The 18,708-nt window shown below is 43.6% G+C and overlaps 1 protein-coding gene across 1 annotated transcript in view; it reads left to right on the forward strand.

The window, feature by feature from the left end:
* The first annotated feature begins 98 nt into the window (after window positions 1–98).
* Window positions 99–18,708, forward strand: part of Cfap61 (cilia and flagella associated protein 61) — a 300,156-nt gene continuing 281,546 nt past the window's right edge. Inside the window, exons 1-3 of the mRNA XM_059258957.1 lie at window positions 99–212; window positions 3,682–3,832; window positions 18,496–18,646. Coding sequence (XP_059114940.1) covers window positions 3,690–3,832; window positions 18,496–18,646 — 294 coding nt within the window. The 5' untranslated portion in view covers window positions 99–212; window positions 3,682–3,689. The remainder of the gene's footprint in view (window positions 213–3,681; window positions 3,833–18,495; window positions 18,647–18,708) is intronic.

Raw genomic sequence — 18,708 nt, forward strand, 5'->3', positions numbered from 1 at the left:
ACCCGGACACACACCTGAACCTCAGAAACCGGCTTCGAGAACCAGCTCACACCAGAGAGCCGGCCCACAACAAACTAGATCCCGGAACCGGAAGCGGAACTCTCCAGGGCGACCTTTGACCGCCGCACGAATCGGGGGGAAACGTCACGTCGTTTCCGTTAGCAACCGTTTGCGCGTCCTCTGTGTAGCGGGGCGGCGTGCTGGAGCTGCAGGTGAGGTGGGTATGGCGGGCGGCGCCGTTGGGACGCAGGACCCGGGAGGCGAGGGCGCAGTCAGGTGTGTCTTCGGGATGCGTGCAGCTGTGAGCAGTGGCACCTGCGAGAGACGTAGGAGCTCCTCTCGAATGTGGAAACTCGGTGGAGGAGGGAAGAGCGGCGAAGGAAACCACAACCCTGCTCGCAGCTACTGACGCAGCGGTGCATGCTGGGCTTTGTAGTCCCTGAGTTCACGCCCCCTCGTCTTGGGCTTCTCTGTGATTGGGCCAAGATAATGATCTTTGGAATGTGGACTTTTAACTAAAAAGAGATATTTTTGAAACAAGATGTTAAGGAAAGATGGAAATAAGTCAGTAACAAAACACCTAACCCTATGGTCAGAAACTGATGTGTAAATTTGTAGTCTGTGAATTTGTTTTCATTAAATTCTGTTATCTTTAATGTCCTTGACTATAAAAAGACAGAAATAACTATTAGTCCTTAAGATTGAAAAGAATATGTAAAGTGCTCACGCCCGGCGGTGGTGGCGCACGCCTTTAATCCCAGCACATGTGAGGCAGAGGCAGGCGGATCTCTGTGAGTTCAAGGCCAGCCTGGTCTACAGAGCGAATTCCAAGAAAGGCGCAAAGCTACACAGAGAAACCCTGTCTTGAAAAACCAAAAAACAAAACAAAAACAAAACTAAACAACAACAAAAACAAACAAACAAAACCAAACAAACAACAACAACAAAAAACCAAACAAAACCAAACAAACAACAACAAAAAACCAAACAAAACCAAACAACAACAACAACAAAAAACCCACAAAAATAAAGTGCTCACTAGATGTTGGTAAGTATAATATCTGACGATCCTTCAAAACAGAGTGAGCGTATAGTTAAGAGAATTTTTTTAAATTAAAAAATTAAAATTTTAAGAGAAGTTTGGGGTTGACAATAAAATTTAGGGGAGGGTGAGATTTCCCTACTCCATGCTTCCCCACCTCCAAAGGCCTCTCCACTATCCATTCCCCCACCAAGGTGGTTCATTGTCAGCATTGGTATTGACACATTATCAGTTAAAGGTGACTGTTTATGTAACATACAATTCACCCTTGTACAGTCTGCTGTTTAGGACAAAGGCAAAGCTGTCTGTATCTGCTGTTCAATAATCTACAGAGTTCCAAGCCTCCAAAATCCACTGGGTACCACCTTTTCATCCTTCTCTCTTAAGCATCTCTCTGTTAGTACTCATCTTTTTTGTTTGTTTGTTTTTGTTTTTGTTTTTTGTTTTTTTGTTTTCTGAAAGACAGAGTTCCTCTGTGTAACAACTGTGTAGAATTTACTCTGTAGACCAAGCTGGCCTTGAACTCACAAAGATTTTCTGCCTCCCAGTGCTGGGATTAAAGATATGTACCACCACCATCTGGACATTTTTTTTTAACCACTTTTTTATTACTCCTTTGAGAATTTTGTACAATGTGTTTTTTGTTTGTTTGTTTGTTTTTTTTTTTTTTTTTTTTCTCAAGACAGGGTTTCTCTGTGTAGCTTTGCGCCTTTCCTGGAACTCGCTTTGTAGACCAGGCTGGCCTTGAACTCACAGAGGTCTGCCTGGCTCTACCTCCTGAGTGCTGGGATTAAAGGCGTGCGCCGCCGCCGCCGCCGCCGCCGCCGCCGCCGCCGCCGCCGCCGCCGCTGCCGCCGCCGCCGCCACCACCACCACCACCCGGCGATGTGTTTTAACTATATTCACTCCCGCCAACTTTTCCCAGCTCCACCTCACTTCCCCTTCCACCCAACTTCGTGTCTATTTTTTTTTAATCTTTTAAGACCTATTTGTATTGCCCAAATATTCTTGGCTATGTCTAGTGGTCTTCCACTAGAGTATGGTCAGCTTACCAGGGGCTACACTCTTAGAGAAAACTAATCCTTTCCAGCAGCTAATTGCTAATTTCTCCACTATCAGGTATGGGGTTGTATGCCTCATTTTCCATTCCGGGATTTGGTCTGGCTTGAGTTTGCACAGGTTTTGTGCACCCTGTACCAAGTGTTCATATGTGCAGCTGCCCTGCTGTGTCCAGATGTTTTCTGTAGTCACCCACTGCCTCTGGCTCTTACACTCTTTCTGTCTCCTCTTCAATGATGATCCCTGAGCATTGGGGTAGGGAGTTGAGGCTAAGGCACTGGTATTTAAGCAGGTAGCAGGTGTGGGTGCAATACTCATTTTTTGAAATATCTCTGTAGCTTTACTCTATGGTGATATTTTATTTGTGCTGAAATGTGATTTTATTTGTATGTTAATAAAGTTGCCTGGAGATCAGAAGTCACAGCGAGCCATAAGCAGGAGTCAGGTGGTGGTGGTAGCACACGCCCTTAATCTGATCACATGGCAGGCAGAGTCTCTGTGGTCAAGAACACATCCAAAGCAAGGTGACCTGAACTTTTAATCCCAGTACCAACCATAGAGACCTGGAGGTCTGTATACAAAGGCAGTTATGAGGAAGTCATGTGGTTGGGTTTACAGCCAATGAGAAGGCAGAACAGAAAGGCAGTAAAAAGACAGGACACATGAAGAAGGTCTCTCTCTCTCAGGGGAAGGACGGCAGCAAGTGGTAAGATAAGGTATTCTTAGCTCTTGGCTACTGCTCAATCTCTGGGCTTTTAACTCCTTATTTGGCTCTGTGTTTCCTACTTAATAAGACTGTTTAGAATTTCATCTACATTACTCTCTGTAGATGATTGGAGTCATGTCTTTTCAGATTGGCGCCTTTCATTTAGTAACATGAGTTTAAGTTTCTGTTTCATAAGACATTTCAAGATTGCTGTCTTCCAGGGTTCCAGGTTCTATATAGGTAAGCTCTTATTTGGAATGTGGTTACAACTGTAGCTGACACAGAGACTTATTATTAATTATGGAAGTTTGGCCTTAGCTTAGGCTTTTCCTCCAACTAGCTCTTAAAACTCAAATTAACCTGTCTCTATTAGTCTACATTCTGCCCCGTGGCTCGGTTACCTCTCCTCTGTACAGTATGTCCCACATCTCACTAGCTTCTCTCTGCACCTAGATTCCTTCTCCTCTTCCTTTCTCTTCCTGGAAGTCCCGCCTGTCCTCTCCTGCCTAGCTATTGGCCGTTCAGCTTTTTCTTACACCAAACACAGCAACATATCTTCACACAGTGTACAAATATTCCACAACACACAGATGTGGGTTAGGTCAGTCAATGAGCCCTTTCAATATCTAAAGCAGTTTTCAAATAGTTGTGGAAAGTTCTAGACAGGCCAGTACTCAGTTCATTTTCTAGGAGAGCGGTATTTTAGCAGGTTTGAAATGACAATTGTTGAAGACAACCACCTGGGAAAATGTGTCCCCTGAGTCCCCCTAGACGTGTTTACTCTGACCATATGAAATTAACTGCCCAGTGTTGTGTGTAATTGAACCCATCATCTCAGATTTATAATGGACTTTTCTCTCTCTCTTGGGGACAGGAGAAAAAATGTCTGTCCTCACTTCTCCCAGAGGGAAGGCTGAAGTGGTTCATTGCCGAAGAACAGAATCCCAGGATATATTTTGTATCAAAAGCCTCATTAGAAAATTTACTCAGAAGCTGTTTGGGAGGCTCAATATCATCTATCTTCTGTAAGTACGTAGCTAAGTAAGTTCAGCTTGGTAGGGCTGGAGAGATGGCTCAGCAGTTAAGGGTCCTGAGTTCAATTCCTAGTAATTGCATGATGGTTCACAATCATCTGTGATGAGATCTGGTGCCCTCTTCTGGTGTGCAGGCATATATGCAGGCAGAACACTGTATACTTAATAAATAAACCTTAAAAAAAAAAAAAGGAGTTCCATTAAAAAAATGCTTAGCAGTTTTACTGCAGGGCTGGGGAATGTAGCTTAGAGACGGAGCTTTTGCCTAGCTTGCATAAGGCCCTGGGCCCAGCAAGAAAACAACCACCACCACCACCACCACCATTTTAAAACTTTATCCAAAAGGGTGCATTCATCTCATGGGACTTAGAGTGGGCAGTTCAGTGCACAGTTGAGAAATGTATAGCAGGAAATCTAGGGGACAACCAACCTCTGTGTCCTCTAACAGTGTGTAAATTGAAGACTTTTTAGAGTCAAGCAAACTTGAATTGAAGTGTCCCACTCACTAGTACAACCTATTGGGGTACAATATTAACATGACCAGATTTTGAGAACTTACTGCGTATCGGGCTCTATGCCTGTCAGCATTGTGTTATTGAACCACTCCTCTACTTCGTGAGGTTCCTGCTGTTGTTCCCATTTTATGGATGAGAGTGGGAAGCCTGATCTTTGCCTGCTGAAGGTCAGGCTTATGTAAGTGGCCCAGCCCAGGTTTGCTTTAACCACCACTGTTAAGATGTTCTTCTAATCTTGAAAATGTGAGCAAATGTGTTTCTTCAAAGATCTTGTTCTGCCATTCACACACACACACACACACACACACACACACACACACACACACACTATATCTCATAACCCTCTGCAGGCACAGGAATAAAATCTTTCAATCAGTTTCTTATTTTTATTGAAAAATTACATAGCCTGTTGCTTTATATTTCCTAAGGCTGTACCACCCCCTGTGATATCATCCTGCTGTTAATGCTCTCGTATTGTCTCTTTTCACATGGAGTCAGGGATGGTTTGTGTGAGTCATAGAAAAGCAGCCGAAGTGATACTTTGTGACTTCAAGTCTGTGGAGCACAGAGGCTTGCAGCTTTTCCCGGGCCTCTTGTATTGCTCCCTCTCAGAACTCAGCTGCCATGCCGATCAAAGTTTGCATCCCTTAGCTACAGGCCAGTATTCAAAACAGCCTCAACCGAGCTCTTGGCCCACGGCCACCATCTGCTGCCAGCCATGAGTATCAGTCATTCCAGCCACAGCCACAATTGACTCTTAACACAAAACCTGTTCATCTGAACTCAGTGAACTCACAGAACCACAGGCCCATCACAAGTCTTTACCTTAAGCCAGTAAGTTCTTTGAGGTGGTTTGTTACATGTGCAGAAGGTAAATGTTTTGTTTGAAATGCATATTTCATTCCTTTGGTTAGGATCACCATGAGAAGAATAGGTCTAGAGATCTGTAGAGGAGAAAGTGGAATAGAATTTAAACCCCAGGTCTAAAAGAGGTCAAGTGTGGTCGTTACTTTTCTTGTCTGTGTGACGAAATACCAGGCAGAAGAGACATAAGAGAGATTTATCTGGGCTCAGTTCTAGAGGCATGTCTACCATGGCAGGAGGGGCGTGAAGTGAGAGCTTGAAGGATGACTGTAGCTTAAGTTTTCCTGCCTGGCCCACGGTCAGGGCAAATCTCTCTCACCTGCTAGTCCCACAGCCGCTCAGACCCGACCAACTAAACACAGAGACTTATATTGCTTACAAACTATATGGCCATGGCAGGCTTCTTGCTAACTGTTCTTACAGCTTAAATTAATCCATTTCTATAAATCTATACCTTGCCACATGGCTCGTGGCTCACCGGCATCTTCACATGCTGTTTGTCATCTTGGCGGCTGGCAGTGTCTCTCTGACTCAGCCTTCCACTTCCCAGCTTTATTCTCCTCCTTGTCCCGCCTACACTTCCTGCCTAGCCAATGGCCAATCAGTGTTTTATTTATTGACTAATCAGCAACACATTTGCCTACAGAACATCCCACAGCAGATGACTTGTTCACATCTCAGCAGATCAGGAAGCAGACAACTCAGGCTGGACCCAATGGCAGAGAGAACCTCCAAGGCCTATGCTCAGCAGCCCACTTCTCCTAGCTAAGCAAAATGTCTCAACGGTCCCACAGTCTCCCAGAACTGTAAACAGCAACTTCCAAATACCCAGCAACTGCTTCCCAAATTACCACACAGAGGCTTGTATTAATTACAAATGCTTGGCTGGTAGCTCAGAATTATTACTAACTCTTGTACTCATAATTCTTATCTATGTTTAGCCACGTGGCTTGGTGCCTTTTCTCAGTGTGACAGTCTCATCTTGCTTCCTCCGTGTCTGGTTGGTGACTCTGACTCCACCCTTCCTCTTCCCAGCATTCTTAGTTTGGTCACCCCACTTATACCTCCTGCCTGGCTAAGTGGCCAATCAGCGTTTTATTAAACCAATTTGAGAGACAAATCTTTACAGTGTACAAGAGGGTTATTTTATAGCACTGAATGATACTACTAGCTGGTAGCGAGTGTTCAGAACAAGAGCCCCAGGGGCTCTTGTTCATTCAGACCACAAAAACAAGAAAAGAGAAAGAAATAAAATGGAGGACATATTAAAATCACTTAAGATATAGCCAGGTGGCGGTAGCCGGGCGGCAGTGGCACACACCTTTAATCCCAGCACTTGGGAGGCAGATCTCTGTAAGTTCAAGGCCAGCCTGGTCTACAGAGCGAGATTCAGGACAGGTACCAAAATTACACAGAGAAACCATGTCTCAAAAAACCAAAAGAAACAAACAAAAAATCACATAAGGTAAGAGGAAAATCTCCCCTATGTCAAAACTCAGAAGTAAATGTTTGTGGACAGAACTCTTCACTACAAAGGTTAAGATGTGCATGTTGGTAAAAAAAACAAAACAAGAACATTCTTGAAGGTGCTGTGACAGCTGTAAACCTACGTGTTTCTAATGGAGGCCTTTTTTATTGGTGTTGTGTTTTTCTTTTTTGAGAAAGCCTCTCATTATGTAGCCCTGGCCGACATGGAACTTACTATGTAGACGAGGCTGGCCTCAAACTCACAGATAACTACCTGCCCTTCCCTCCTGAGTGCTGTGATTTCAGGTGTGCACCACTGTGCCTGGCTTTCTGTGTTTTCAGGGGCACCATCCCAAATTCTTTATAGCAAAAATCACTAGAACCAGAGGAAATCTAGTTATTCTGCTGGAGTATCTTGAAGAAACTACTTAGAGAGGCCCTATCACAAGGGAGAAGGGAGGTGGATCTGGAGGAAAATTAAGGAGCTAGCCTGTGGCACAGTAGTCCTCAGGTTCTAGCAGACCTGGGTGCAAATGAGCCCACTGAGGCCTAAGACAGATAAGGGCTGGACAGATGGCCCAGCAGTTGAGAGTACTTGAAACACAGGCATGAAGATTGGTGTTTGGCTCTCAGCACCCACATAAAACCTGGACCTGGTCTCATGAACACCTGTAACCCCAGCACTGAGAAGGTCAGACACATGAGGGTCCATGGGGCTTGCTGAGCTCCAGCTTTATTGAGGGATCAGAGAGACAGGACAAGCCACATCCAACCTCACCTTGCCAATTCCTCAGCTGATCTTGTTTCCTCAGACTGAAAGCCTCTGAGTCCTCACTCAAATGGATCTCAGCTGAACTGCTGCTAAAAGCTAAAAAGCTTTAAAAGGCTCTATTCTTGGTCCTCATGCCTTATATACCTTTCTGCTTCCTGCCATCATTTCCTGGGATTAAAGGCGTGTGGCTTTCCTAAGCAAGACATAAGATCTCAAGTGCTGGGATTAAAGACGTGAGTCACCGTGCCTGGTTGTTTCCAGTGTGGCTTTCAACTCACAGAGATCCAGATAGATCCATGCCTCCGGAAGGCTAGGATTAAAGGTGTGTGTGCCACCATTTTATGGCCTCTATGTCTATCTAGTGGCTATTCTGTTCTCTGACCCCAGATAAGTTTATTAGGGTGCACAATATATTGGGGGACACAATATCACCACACACACGTACATACACACATGCACTCTGGGGGGATACTATTAATTTACTACATTGACAGATTAAAGGAAGAAAAAGTATAAAATTATCTCAAAGAAACGAAAGCATCTGATAAAATTTAACAGTTATTCTTAGTTATAATGCAATATAAGAGAGCTCCCTTAACATGCTGTGGTGGTTTTAATAAAAATGGCTCCCATAGGTACATCAGGTGTGGCTTTGCTGGAGGTAGGCCTTGAGGTCTCCAGTGCTTGAGCCACACTCAGTGTGGCAGTTCTCTTCCTGCTGTCTGTGGGTCAAGATGGAGGACTCTCAGCTCCTTCTCCAGCACCATGTCTGCCTGCATGCTGCCATGGTCCCTGCCTTGATGACAATGGACTAAACCTCTGAACTGTAAGCCAGTCCCCCATTAAATGTTTTCCTTTATGAGAGTTGCTGTGGTCATGGTGTCTTCTCACAGCAATAAAACCCTAAGATACATGCTAAAGTTACAAAACTAATGCCATAATAATGATGAGATACTAGAAGAATTCTTTTTACTGTAATAAACAGGGTAAAGTTACCTATCACCATGGCTTCTATTTGACATTGAGCTGGACATCTTAACTATTATAGTAAGAAATAAAATATGCCATGATACACACCTGTAATCCCAGCACTTAGGAGACTAAGACAGGAGAATTGTGAGTTCAAGGCCAGCCTGGGCTACATAATAAGACCTTTTCTCAAAACAATAAAAACTAAAGTAAGACAAAATGGTACCTGTTGGTGGTTGAAAGAACAAAATAAATTACTTACCAGCAAATGATTTATCCTTTGTTTTGTGTCAATATGTATTTTTGACAATTTTGTACATGTATACAATATATCTTTGTCCTGTATACCCCAGCCCCCTCTTCGTACTCCCCCTAGAACATCCCTTCCCACCTTCATGTCCCCCATTACCCTCTCCAGTTTTAACCCACTGAATCCACTTACTTATGCCTGCTGGAATGTTGACTCATCTTGTTGACTTGACCTTGTATAATTAATCATAGCTGCAGGAAGTTCATGAGTACAGTGGCTTTGTCCTGTCTAAAAGACAGTATTTCTGAGAACCTCTCCCCATTCTGTGTACATTACATTTTATTTTCTCTGTGTGAGTATTTTGCCTGGAACTGAGATCACAGAGGGTTGTGAGCTTCCATGTGGGTGCTGGGAATTTAACTTGGGTCCTCTGTAAGAGCAGTGAGTGGTCTTAACCATTGAGCCATCTTTCCAGCCCTCATATTTTTCCACCCCTTCTTGCATGGTGTTCCTTGAGTCTGGGGTGATTTATTCATTCATTATGTAGAGAATCAGAAGGAATATGTAAAAATAATCATTAGACTTAATATCAAAATTTATAGTTGCCAACTACTAAGTCATTAAATTAAAGCAGAACTAGCTGTAGATAGTTTGGAAATGTTAGGAATTCACACTTATGTCAAAGAACATAAAGTGCTTAGTCTAAAACTGACATCATCGCACCAGTGCTCATGGGGGACATTGTCAATGTCTGAAAGCTGTGAAGGAAAAATTACATAAATCAAGAGGTAGAAGCCGGGCAGTGGTGGTGCACACCTTTAATCCCAGCACACAGGAGGCAGAGCCAGGCGGATCTCTGAGTTCAAGGCCAGCCTGGTCTACAAAGTGAGTTCCAGGACAGGCCCCAAAGCTACACAGAGAAACCCTGTCTTGAAAAATCAGGAAAAAAAAAAAAGAGGTAGATCATCTTTTAGATGTGAAGATCTAAAATCATAAATGGGTAAAGCCAACCATCTCCCTAATCTCTCCCAAGATCATTTGTTGAACTTGATAAAACAAATCTAAATTCATGTGGGAAAGCAAAAGACCTAGACAATCTGGAAGAAGGAAAACACAGTATAGAGACATGTTCAAATAAAGATTGCTGGGTATATTTTCACACAGTGTAAAGGAAATTCCACAACGCCATTTCATAAGTGGTGCTGTGACCACTCTTAAAACCAGTACAGATAAGACAATAGATGTACACGGCAGCTTCCCATCTTATAAAGTCTCAAATTAGTTTTGGATGCATTTGTGGCTCCAATGTGGTTAGTGTCTGACATTGATAACAGACCTGGAAGCGAGTCCATTTATCTGTCTTCCTGGGGAACAGGACTCTTCCTTTTAGACTTAGTGTAACATTTGCCTGCCTTCATCTCCTTCCGCCTCAGTCATTCCAGCAGCTCCATCCTCCCATCCAAACCTAGGTCCGTCGTCACTCTGCTCACTTCCTACAGCTGCAAAGTGGGCTCCGTCTGCCTGGAGTAGGTTGTACAGAGAATGCAGCTGCCTCTTCCTTGGTCCTCAAGGGCAGGTTCATTCGTGGGGTGTTCAGACAAGGACCGAAGAGGGTGTGTGTCTTACAAATGAGGCCCACCTACAGATTTTTCTTCTTCAGAAAGCTTCCACAAACCTATTATCTCAAATCCTGTACTAAGTAAGTCACTGTGCTAATTGCCTGAAGGCGTGACATTCAGCGGTCAATTAGTTCTGAAGGCAAGCTTGGGTCTTGGAGCAATTTTGAAGGTAATTTTTACTTCCTTAGTTGGCAGGTAGGAAAGTACAGCTATGCTATTTAGAAAAGGTAGTGAAAAGATAGTTCTATAAGCCAGGCAGGGTGGTACAATGCCTGTGATCCCAGTGTTTGGGAGACTGAGACAGTGTACTGTGGAGAAGGCCAGAACCAACAATTGTGGTAAAATGGGATCCTTATACACGAGCCATTGTGACCAGCCTTAGAAATGAGTGTTCTTTGTTTTTTGTTTTTTTCAAGACAGGGTTTCTCTGTGTAGCTTTGGAGCCTGTCCTGGAACTCACTCTGTAGCCCAGGCTGGCCCTCGAACTCACAGAGATCCACCTGGCTCTGCCTCCAGAGTGCTGGGATTAAAGGCGTGTGCCACCACCGCCCGGCCTCTCTTTTGTTTTCCAGGCTAACTCCTGGCCCTTTGCCAGGCTAATCTAGGGTTTAATGACTGATTCTTTTTTGAAACATTCTAAAAATAGTGATTTTTTTTTTTAACTAGGTTGCTTATTCACAGAGATGCAGAAATGAGTAAAGCTGATCTCATTTAAAAACCGGTCGGGTAGGGTCGGGTGGTGGCACACGCCTTTAATCCCAGCAGTCGGAAGGCAGAGCCAGGCGGATCTCTGTGAGTTCGAGGCCAGCCTGGTCTACAGAGCGAGATCCAGGAAAGGTGCAAAGGTATACAGAGAAACCCTGTCTCTAAAAACAAAACAAAACAAAAAACAAACAAACAAACAAACAAAACAAAAAACAGCTGGTCGGGATAAAAATGAGCAAACCAGGCAAGATAAATAAGGGTAGAACTGAAGCTCCCATGCTGAGAGCAGGCACCACAGGAGCAGGATGGACAGAGCCCTGCCTTGGCTTTCCATCTGTGTGGTGGATTCAAGAGAACACTGAGGTCTCTTGCGCACTCATTTAAACAAAGCAGAAAGGATGCTGCCTCACCAAGATTCCCACCAAGTGCATTGGAAAGACGTTTTGCCTTCATTTGGAAAGTTTCTTAAACCAGTGGAACAAATGAGACATTTGTTACTCCAAACAAAGGAGTTCTGGTTTCCATTGCTGGGCAAATATCTTTGAGCTTTAATGTAATTTGTGTGAAGTACATACAGTATTTGCATCTATCACGTATACACACAGACATGCTATGTACATGTATCTAAGGGCCCTACACTTAAAATCCACCTTTTAAAAGTATGCCTTCTTCTACCCTTTTCCTCCCCACTCTGCCTTCCCAGAGTGGGTTTTATTTGTCCTCCTTACCCCCCTTTGGGTCCCAGAATGGTTTTTATCTGCCCCTAGAAGGGCACAATGACTAAGGGGCAATAACAAATGGAAATTATGTACACAAAAGGATAATGCTGCAGAAGTCACTTTTTATTATAACAGCTTTTGGGAAATTGTAGCACATTTTCCCCATTGAAACAAAGTTGTTCCTGGCTGGCTTCCCAGGCCAACCCATAAAAGCTTATTTAATCCATAATGTCTGTGCAGTATGGTACCGTGTTAATTGTGCCACAGAGCCCAACTGCCACCCTAAGGTTCCCATGGATAAATGCATTTCAAGTTAAAATTGAGATTCCAGGAACACATTGTCCCTTGGTTCCCTGGGGCAATGGCAGCTCTCTGTCCCCAGTTCTTGCCCACCTCTTCCTTCCCACTACTACTGTGATCGCCATAGCTGATGTGTGCGGGGTCTTGTGTGGTGGGTCTTTTCTCATGTATACTAGAGGGATGGTTCTTCGTCATAGGTTATGGCCTAGGGCAGCAAAGTCCAGAAGAACCAGGAGAGAGAGACAGGCAGAGACAGACAGACAGACAGACAGACACACACACACACACACACACACACACACACGGAGACAGATAGACAGAGGCAGAGGCAGAGAGACAGAGGCACAAAGTCTTTGCTGAATTGAGAAGCTGTGGGCCTTCATTTTCTTGTCAGTGGATCCCTTGTATGGATACTATATCCTAGACGTCTACAGGGCCTTTCTTTCATTAGACTTGGCTTGGGTAGAGCTTTTGGACCATGTGTGTCCTGGTTCATTTCCCAATGGCTGAGGGGAAAGATCTGTGTTACTATCTGTAACTTCCCATGAGGAGGGACCAGAAACTGTGGATGCCAAGATCAACATCCCAAGGACCATGTTTCCTAAAGATTTCCATGTACATAGTAGAATCCAAAGAGATTTTACCTGGTACACACTTAGGTAATTTTAGTTTGAAATGTCTTGTCTTTGTTTTTATAGTTACTTCCTACTGATAACAGAGGAAACTGGTTTCTCATTTGTGATGTAAATTTCCTGCTAAAATATTCAAGTCCAATGTGAATTGATTTAGAGAAAATTGTGTGTGTGTGTGTGGTGTGTGTGTGTGTAAAAGACTGCTGTTTGATGAACTGTTTCAGTCAAATGATTTGAGATCAAGTGGAAAAAGTAGGGCTACACTCCAAACTTCCATTTCTTTTTCTTTTCTTTTTTTAAAATTTATTTATGTGTGTGAGTGTTTTCTCTGCATGTATGTATGTGCACCACATGCATGCCTGTTCCCCTTAGATGTCAGAAGAGGGCATTAGATCATCTGGCGCTGGAGTGAGGATTGGTTGTAAACTACCATGTGGGCTGAAAACTGATCCTGGGTCCTCTGCAAGAGCAAAAGTGCTCTTAACTGCTGAGCCATCTCTCCAGTCCCTGCATTTACATTTTAAAAACACACAGTACGCATTCCAATGTAAAATTACCCTCAACACAGAGAAGTCTGTGCCAGGGGTACTGAGGCACACTTGTTATCCCAACACTGAGAAGCCAAGGCAAGAGGATGGTGAACTTGAGGTCAACCTGGGCCAAATATGAGAATTTATCAGAGAAAGGGAGTACAAGGTTGGGAAGGGAAATGTTGACAGTCATCAGTTATCTGTGGAATACAGTAACTCCTGACATCTGATTTTTAAAGTGTCTTTAAGATAATACTTAATTCTATTCAATTAAGCAAATGAAAATTGCCTTTCAATTTATATGCAAATGTTCTTCATGTGATTAATTGTATACTGGCTCTGAGTCATGTCTTTTGTTGTCTTGGGTGTTCCACAAGGCAGGCTGGCAGGTAGGTAGAATCATTGAGATAGTCCCTTGGGGACAACCAACCACAGGAAGAGCTGGAAGACTGCTGCTTCTCATCCTGTGGTTGATGAACATGCCAGGAAACTTTAGCTTCCACAAGACCCCTCTGGGTATCTGTATCTGGAAGTTTTCCTGTGTCCCGGCCAGCTGACGGTCAGGACAAATCTCTCCCACTCATGTCCCCCAAGTAAACACACAGAAGCTTATATTATTTTTAACTGCTCGGCCATTAGCTCAGGCTTATATGACTGACTAGCTCTTACACTTAAATTAACCCATAATTCTTATCTATGTTTAGTCACGTGGTTTGGTACCTTTTCTCAGTTCTGCCTTGTCATCTTGCTTCCCCTGTATTTGGCTGGCAACTCCTGACTCTGTCCTTCCTCTTCCTAGCATTCTCTCCTCTGCTTGCTTGCTTATACTTCGTGCCTGGCTACTGGCCTATCAGCATTTTATTTATCATCCAATCAGAGCAACATATATTCATAGCATACAGAACGACATTCCACAGCACTTCTCCTTTTCTGTCTAATCAAAAAGGAAGGTTTTAACTTTAACATAGTAAATAACATAGTAATAGAACATAGTAATAGAATAGTTATCAAGCAAAAATTAGTTACAATATCTAGTCTATTTGTATTTGGTAAAATTAAAGAAAATATTCTATCTAACCTGTATTTGTGAGTCTAAAGTTTCATATCTAATTTATCTTTTATCATAGCCAAGGAAAATTATAACTGTCTAGTCTTTAACTATATCAAAGACCCCAGAAGGATATAATATTACCTAAGTAAACAGGAAGTGCATTGTAAGCAACTTCCAAAAGTCTACCTATACAGTCATCCAAAGTTCCTCTATAACGTTGGGGCATCCTTCTTCAGCCTATAGGCCTAGAGTCTCTCAGTCACTTCTCTCTGTGTCCTGTAGAATGTCTGGCAGTTTCTTCTGTGAAGCAGGAACCTGAAGGACCATCTCACCTTGTAAAGTTCAGTGGTCACCTTCCTATGGGTCCTGCATGTACAGTTTATATAACATCCTGTCAAGCTGTCTAGGCAAGAGCAGTTTCTTGCCCAAATGGTCATTTTGTGCCAAGAAGATGATAAACTCCATATATTGTATATAGTTATTGTACTTATTGTATATAGTTTTTCTTATATTGGTTATAACTTTTTAAAAATTTTTATTAGACCAAAAAAAAGGCAAATGTGGTGATATTTTATTTGTGTACTAATAAATAAAGCTTGCCTGGAGTTCAGAGGAAAAAGCCAGCCATTATAAGTAAACACAAGTCATGCAATGTTAGCACACACCTTTAATCCTATCACTTGGGAGGCAGGGATCTATCTGGATCTATGTGAGTTCAAGGCTACACTGGGAACAGAGCCAGGCATGGTAACACACACCTTAAACTCCAACACTAGTTAACCACGGAGGTCTGGAGGTTTGTACAGACAGACAGGAAGTAACAGAGCTGGGCAGGAAGGGGAAATGATGTAGCTGGACAGAGAGAGCAAATCAGATGTCAGAACAGCAAGGCATACAAGCATGGGTAGGCAGGAAGTGTCTCACCCTTTGGAAGCTTTGGAGTTGGTGAGGTGAGGTTAGCAAGTGGCTGTTCCTATTCCTCTGATCTCTCTCAGGTTTTCGCCTTTATATCTGGCTCAGTGTTTTCTATTAATAAGACCGTTTAGAAATTCATCTACAAGTCTCTATGTCTGCAGCTATTTCAGGTGATGCTGTATGTGATGGCTGATCTTTGTTGTCAAGTTGACACATCTGGAAGTTGAGGGACTACCTCCATCACCTTGGCCTGGGGGCATGTCTGTGGGCATTTTCTTGATTTCTAATTGATAGAGAAGAGCACACAACACTGAGTGGTGCCATTCGTACACAGGTGGGACCCAGAATGAGAAAGGTAGCAGGGGGCTGGAGAGATTGTTCATCAGTTAAGAGCACTTGTTGCTCTTCCAGAGACCCAATTAAGTTCCTAGCACCTATATGAGGTGGTTCACAGCCATCTCTAACTCCATTTTCTGGGGACCCAACACCTCTGGTTTCCACACGTGCACACATTATTCAAAACAATAAAAATAAACTTTAAACAAAAGGAAGGTAGCTGAGGAGGCTAGAGATATTCTTGGTGATGCAGTACTTACCTAGCATTGCTGAGGCTTCAGAGTCAAAAGCTCAATCCTTAGCAAGAGAAAGGGGGTAGGGGAGAGGGAGGCTGGGAGAAGAGAGGAGAGAAAACTCAGGGTGCACCTGAGTTTAGGCAAGTACTGGATGTGAGCCCAGCAGCATGCTAGTAAGCACCATTCCTCTGTGATTTCTCCTCTGAGTTCCTGCTCTGACTTTCCTTAGTGACGGTCTCTAACCTGGAAGTGTAAGATGAAATAAACCCTGTAGCTAGAGTTTTCCTGCCTGGCCCACAGTCAGGACAAATCTCTCTCACCTGCCAGTCCCACAGCCACTCAGACCCAACCAAGCAAACACAGAGACTTATATTGCTTACAAACTGTATGGCCGTGGCAGGCTTCTTGCTAACTGTTCTTACAGCTTAAATTAATCCATTTCCATTAATCTATGCCTTGCCACATGGCTCGTGGCTTACCAGCATCTTCACATGCTGTTTGTCATGGTGGCGGCTGGCAGTGTCTCTCTGACTCAGCCTTCCACTTCCCAGCTTTATTCTCCTCCTTGTCCCACCTACACTTCCTGCCTGGCCAATGGCCAATCAGTGTTTTATTTATTGACTAATCAGCAACACATTTGCCATACAGAACATCCCACAGCACTTCCCTTTTTTTTTTTTTTTTCAAAAAGGAAGGTTTTAACCTTAACAAAGTAAAATTACATATAATTTGGGAATTTGGGCATAGCTTCTCTTACTACTTCCTGCTGGAGGGGGGCGCTGTATCTTATGGGGATACAAAGAAAATTTTAGAATTATGGAATAGTCCATGAGGCTGTATCGTCTGAGCCAGTTGCCTTCAAACCATTCTGGATGTTGGATCATCTGGGCCATGGTGTCATCGGAGACCTTTCAGGGGGTCTTGGCTGGTCAAACCTAATGTATCTTAATCTTGAACAAATCCATAGCCTCCAGCTTTCTGTGGGAACAAAAGAGACTCTTTTCCAAAGCAACATATCCTTATATCCAAATTTTGAAGTCAAGGTATCTTTAAAATATACATTTTGGCATAACTCAACAGCTTTTACAATCAAATGTTTTTCTGCAGTTAAAAATCCCAAAGACAACACAATCCAGATTCTCTGTGTAATATCCATTTTTACGTGGCTTATTTTTTATACTACCTTTACTGTCTCTTTAAAGACTTTATTTTTAAAAACTATTTATTTCTTTATATAACTGTATATATCACCTTTTTTGTCTCTTTCAAGCCTACGTATATTTTACACACATTTAAACTATTACATCTGAATCTGTCTTATTGTGAATCTGTTGCTTTAAACTGCAGCAGCTGTGGCTGCTGGCTCCACCCACCTCAGCTTCCCAACATGGCAACATGGCGGTGGTACGTTTTCCACCAGCTCTGGGAGCTATCGTGGGTCTATGCTTTTAGCCAAGCAGCGTGTAGCCCAGAAACCTCTTTTTTTTTTTTTTTTGTTTTGTGCTAGCAAAGTCTAAATCCACCATGCAGCTTAATGTGCCACTTGCAGAGGCCTCATTCCCGCCATACTGCAGGTCGAGCATGCACGCCAGGAACCCGCCATAGTAGCTCAAACATGCAGGCTGCCGCTAGCTTAAAAGAGACAACTAGGAGCTGTTTTTAGCTCCGTTTTAGAATCTTTTTACTCAAGTTTTAGGTGGAAACTCTTGCCAACACGTTGGACGCCATTTGTAGCTAGAGTTTTCCTGCCTGGCCCACAGTCAGGACAAATCTCTCTCACCTGCCAGTCCCACAGCCACTCAGACCCAACCAAGCAAACACAGAGACTTATATTGCTTACAAACTGTATGGCCGTGGCAGGCTTCTTGCTAACTGTTCTTACAGCTTAAATTAATCCATTTCCATTAATCTATGCCTTGCCACATGGCTCATGGCTTACCAGCATCTTCACATGCTGTTTGTCATGGTGGCGGCTGGCAGTGTCTCTCTGACTCAGCCTTCCACTTCCCAGCTTTATTCTCCTCCTTGTCCCACCTACACTTCCTGCCTGGCCAATGGCCAATCAGTGTTTTATTTATTGACTAATCAGCAACACATTTGCCATACAGAACATCCCACAGCAAAACCCTTCCCTCCCCAGGTTGCTTTTGGTCCTGGTATTTATCACAGCAATAGAAAGCCAACTGGTGTCTCCAGGTGCTCAGACTCCATGTGACTCAGCACTGGGACCTGGGCTTAGGGTTTGGAAAAACTGCCTAAGATTGCCAGTAAGGCTGGAACTAAATGCAGCTTTGCCGCTGTGCACAGGAGACCAGCCCATCCAGTTTGCCCAGGATCTTGCTGGCTTTTAGCATGAAGTCTTAAGTCCCAAGTATCACCTCAGTCTCAAGCAAAGGACAGCTGGGCACTGTAACTGTGTGAGTGTAGTGAGTGTAGATGTAACACGGTGGTATTACTACCTTGGAGAAGGTGGAAGAAGTGTGCAGTAGGATGGTATTCTGCCCAGTGTGCAAAGGAAGGCTATCGGATATTTACTGTGACAAACATAACACTTCTAGTAGAAACATATTTGAAATAACAGCTTGGTGGATGACTTCATATACCCTGAGCCAACACACCCAAACTTTCAACACCATCATTCTCGCAACTCCATTCTGCATCAGAGCTCATGCAGCAGCTCCGGAGCTCCAGTAGCCCCAGGAGTAAGAGGATGGCCTGCCTTCACCTCACTTTGCTTGTCTCTATTCATGTGTGTATTTTCGTCATTTTCACAGAGAAAAGGCAAACCTTGCTGTTACCCTCTGCAATGACAAGGAGGAGATCATGGCCCATGCCATCTTCTTGGACTATCCCAACTGGAATGTTGCCAAGCAGGACGACTGGGTGTCATTGTTCCAGGAACTTGACAGTGAAATCCCATGCACAGTAAGAGAAGCACACATCCTGTTTGTTAGAACAACCCAGCTGTGGAAGGGAGGGCCTGGTGT

Source organism: Peromyscus eremicus, chromosome 4 (genome assembly GCF_949786415.1).
Source record: "Peromyscus eremicus chromosome 4, PerEre_H2_v1, whole genome shotgun sequence".
Taxonomy (NCBI): Eukaryota; Metazoa; Chordata; class Mammalia; order Rodentia; family Cricetidae; genus Peromyscus; species Peromyscus eremicus.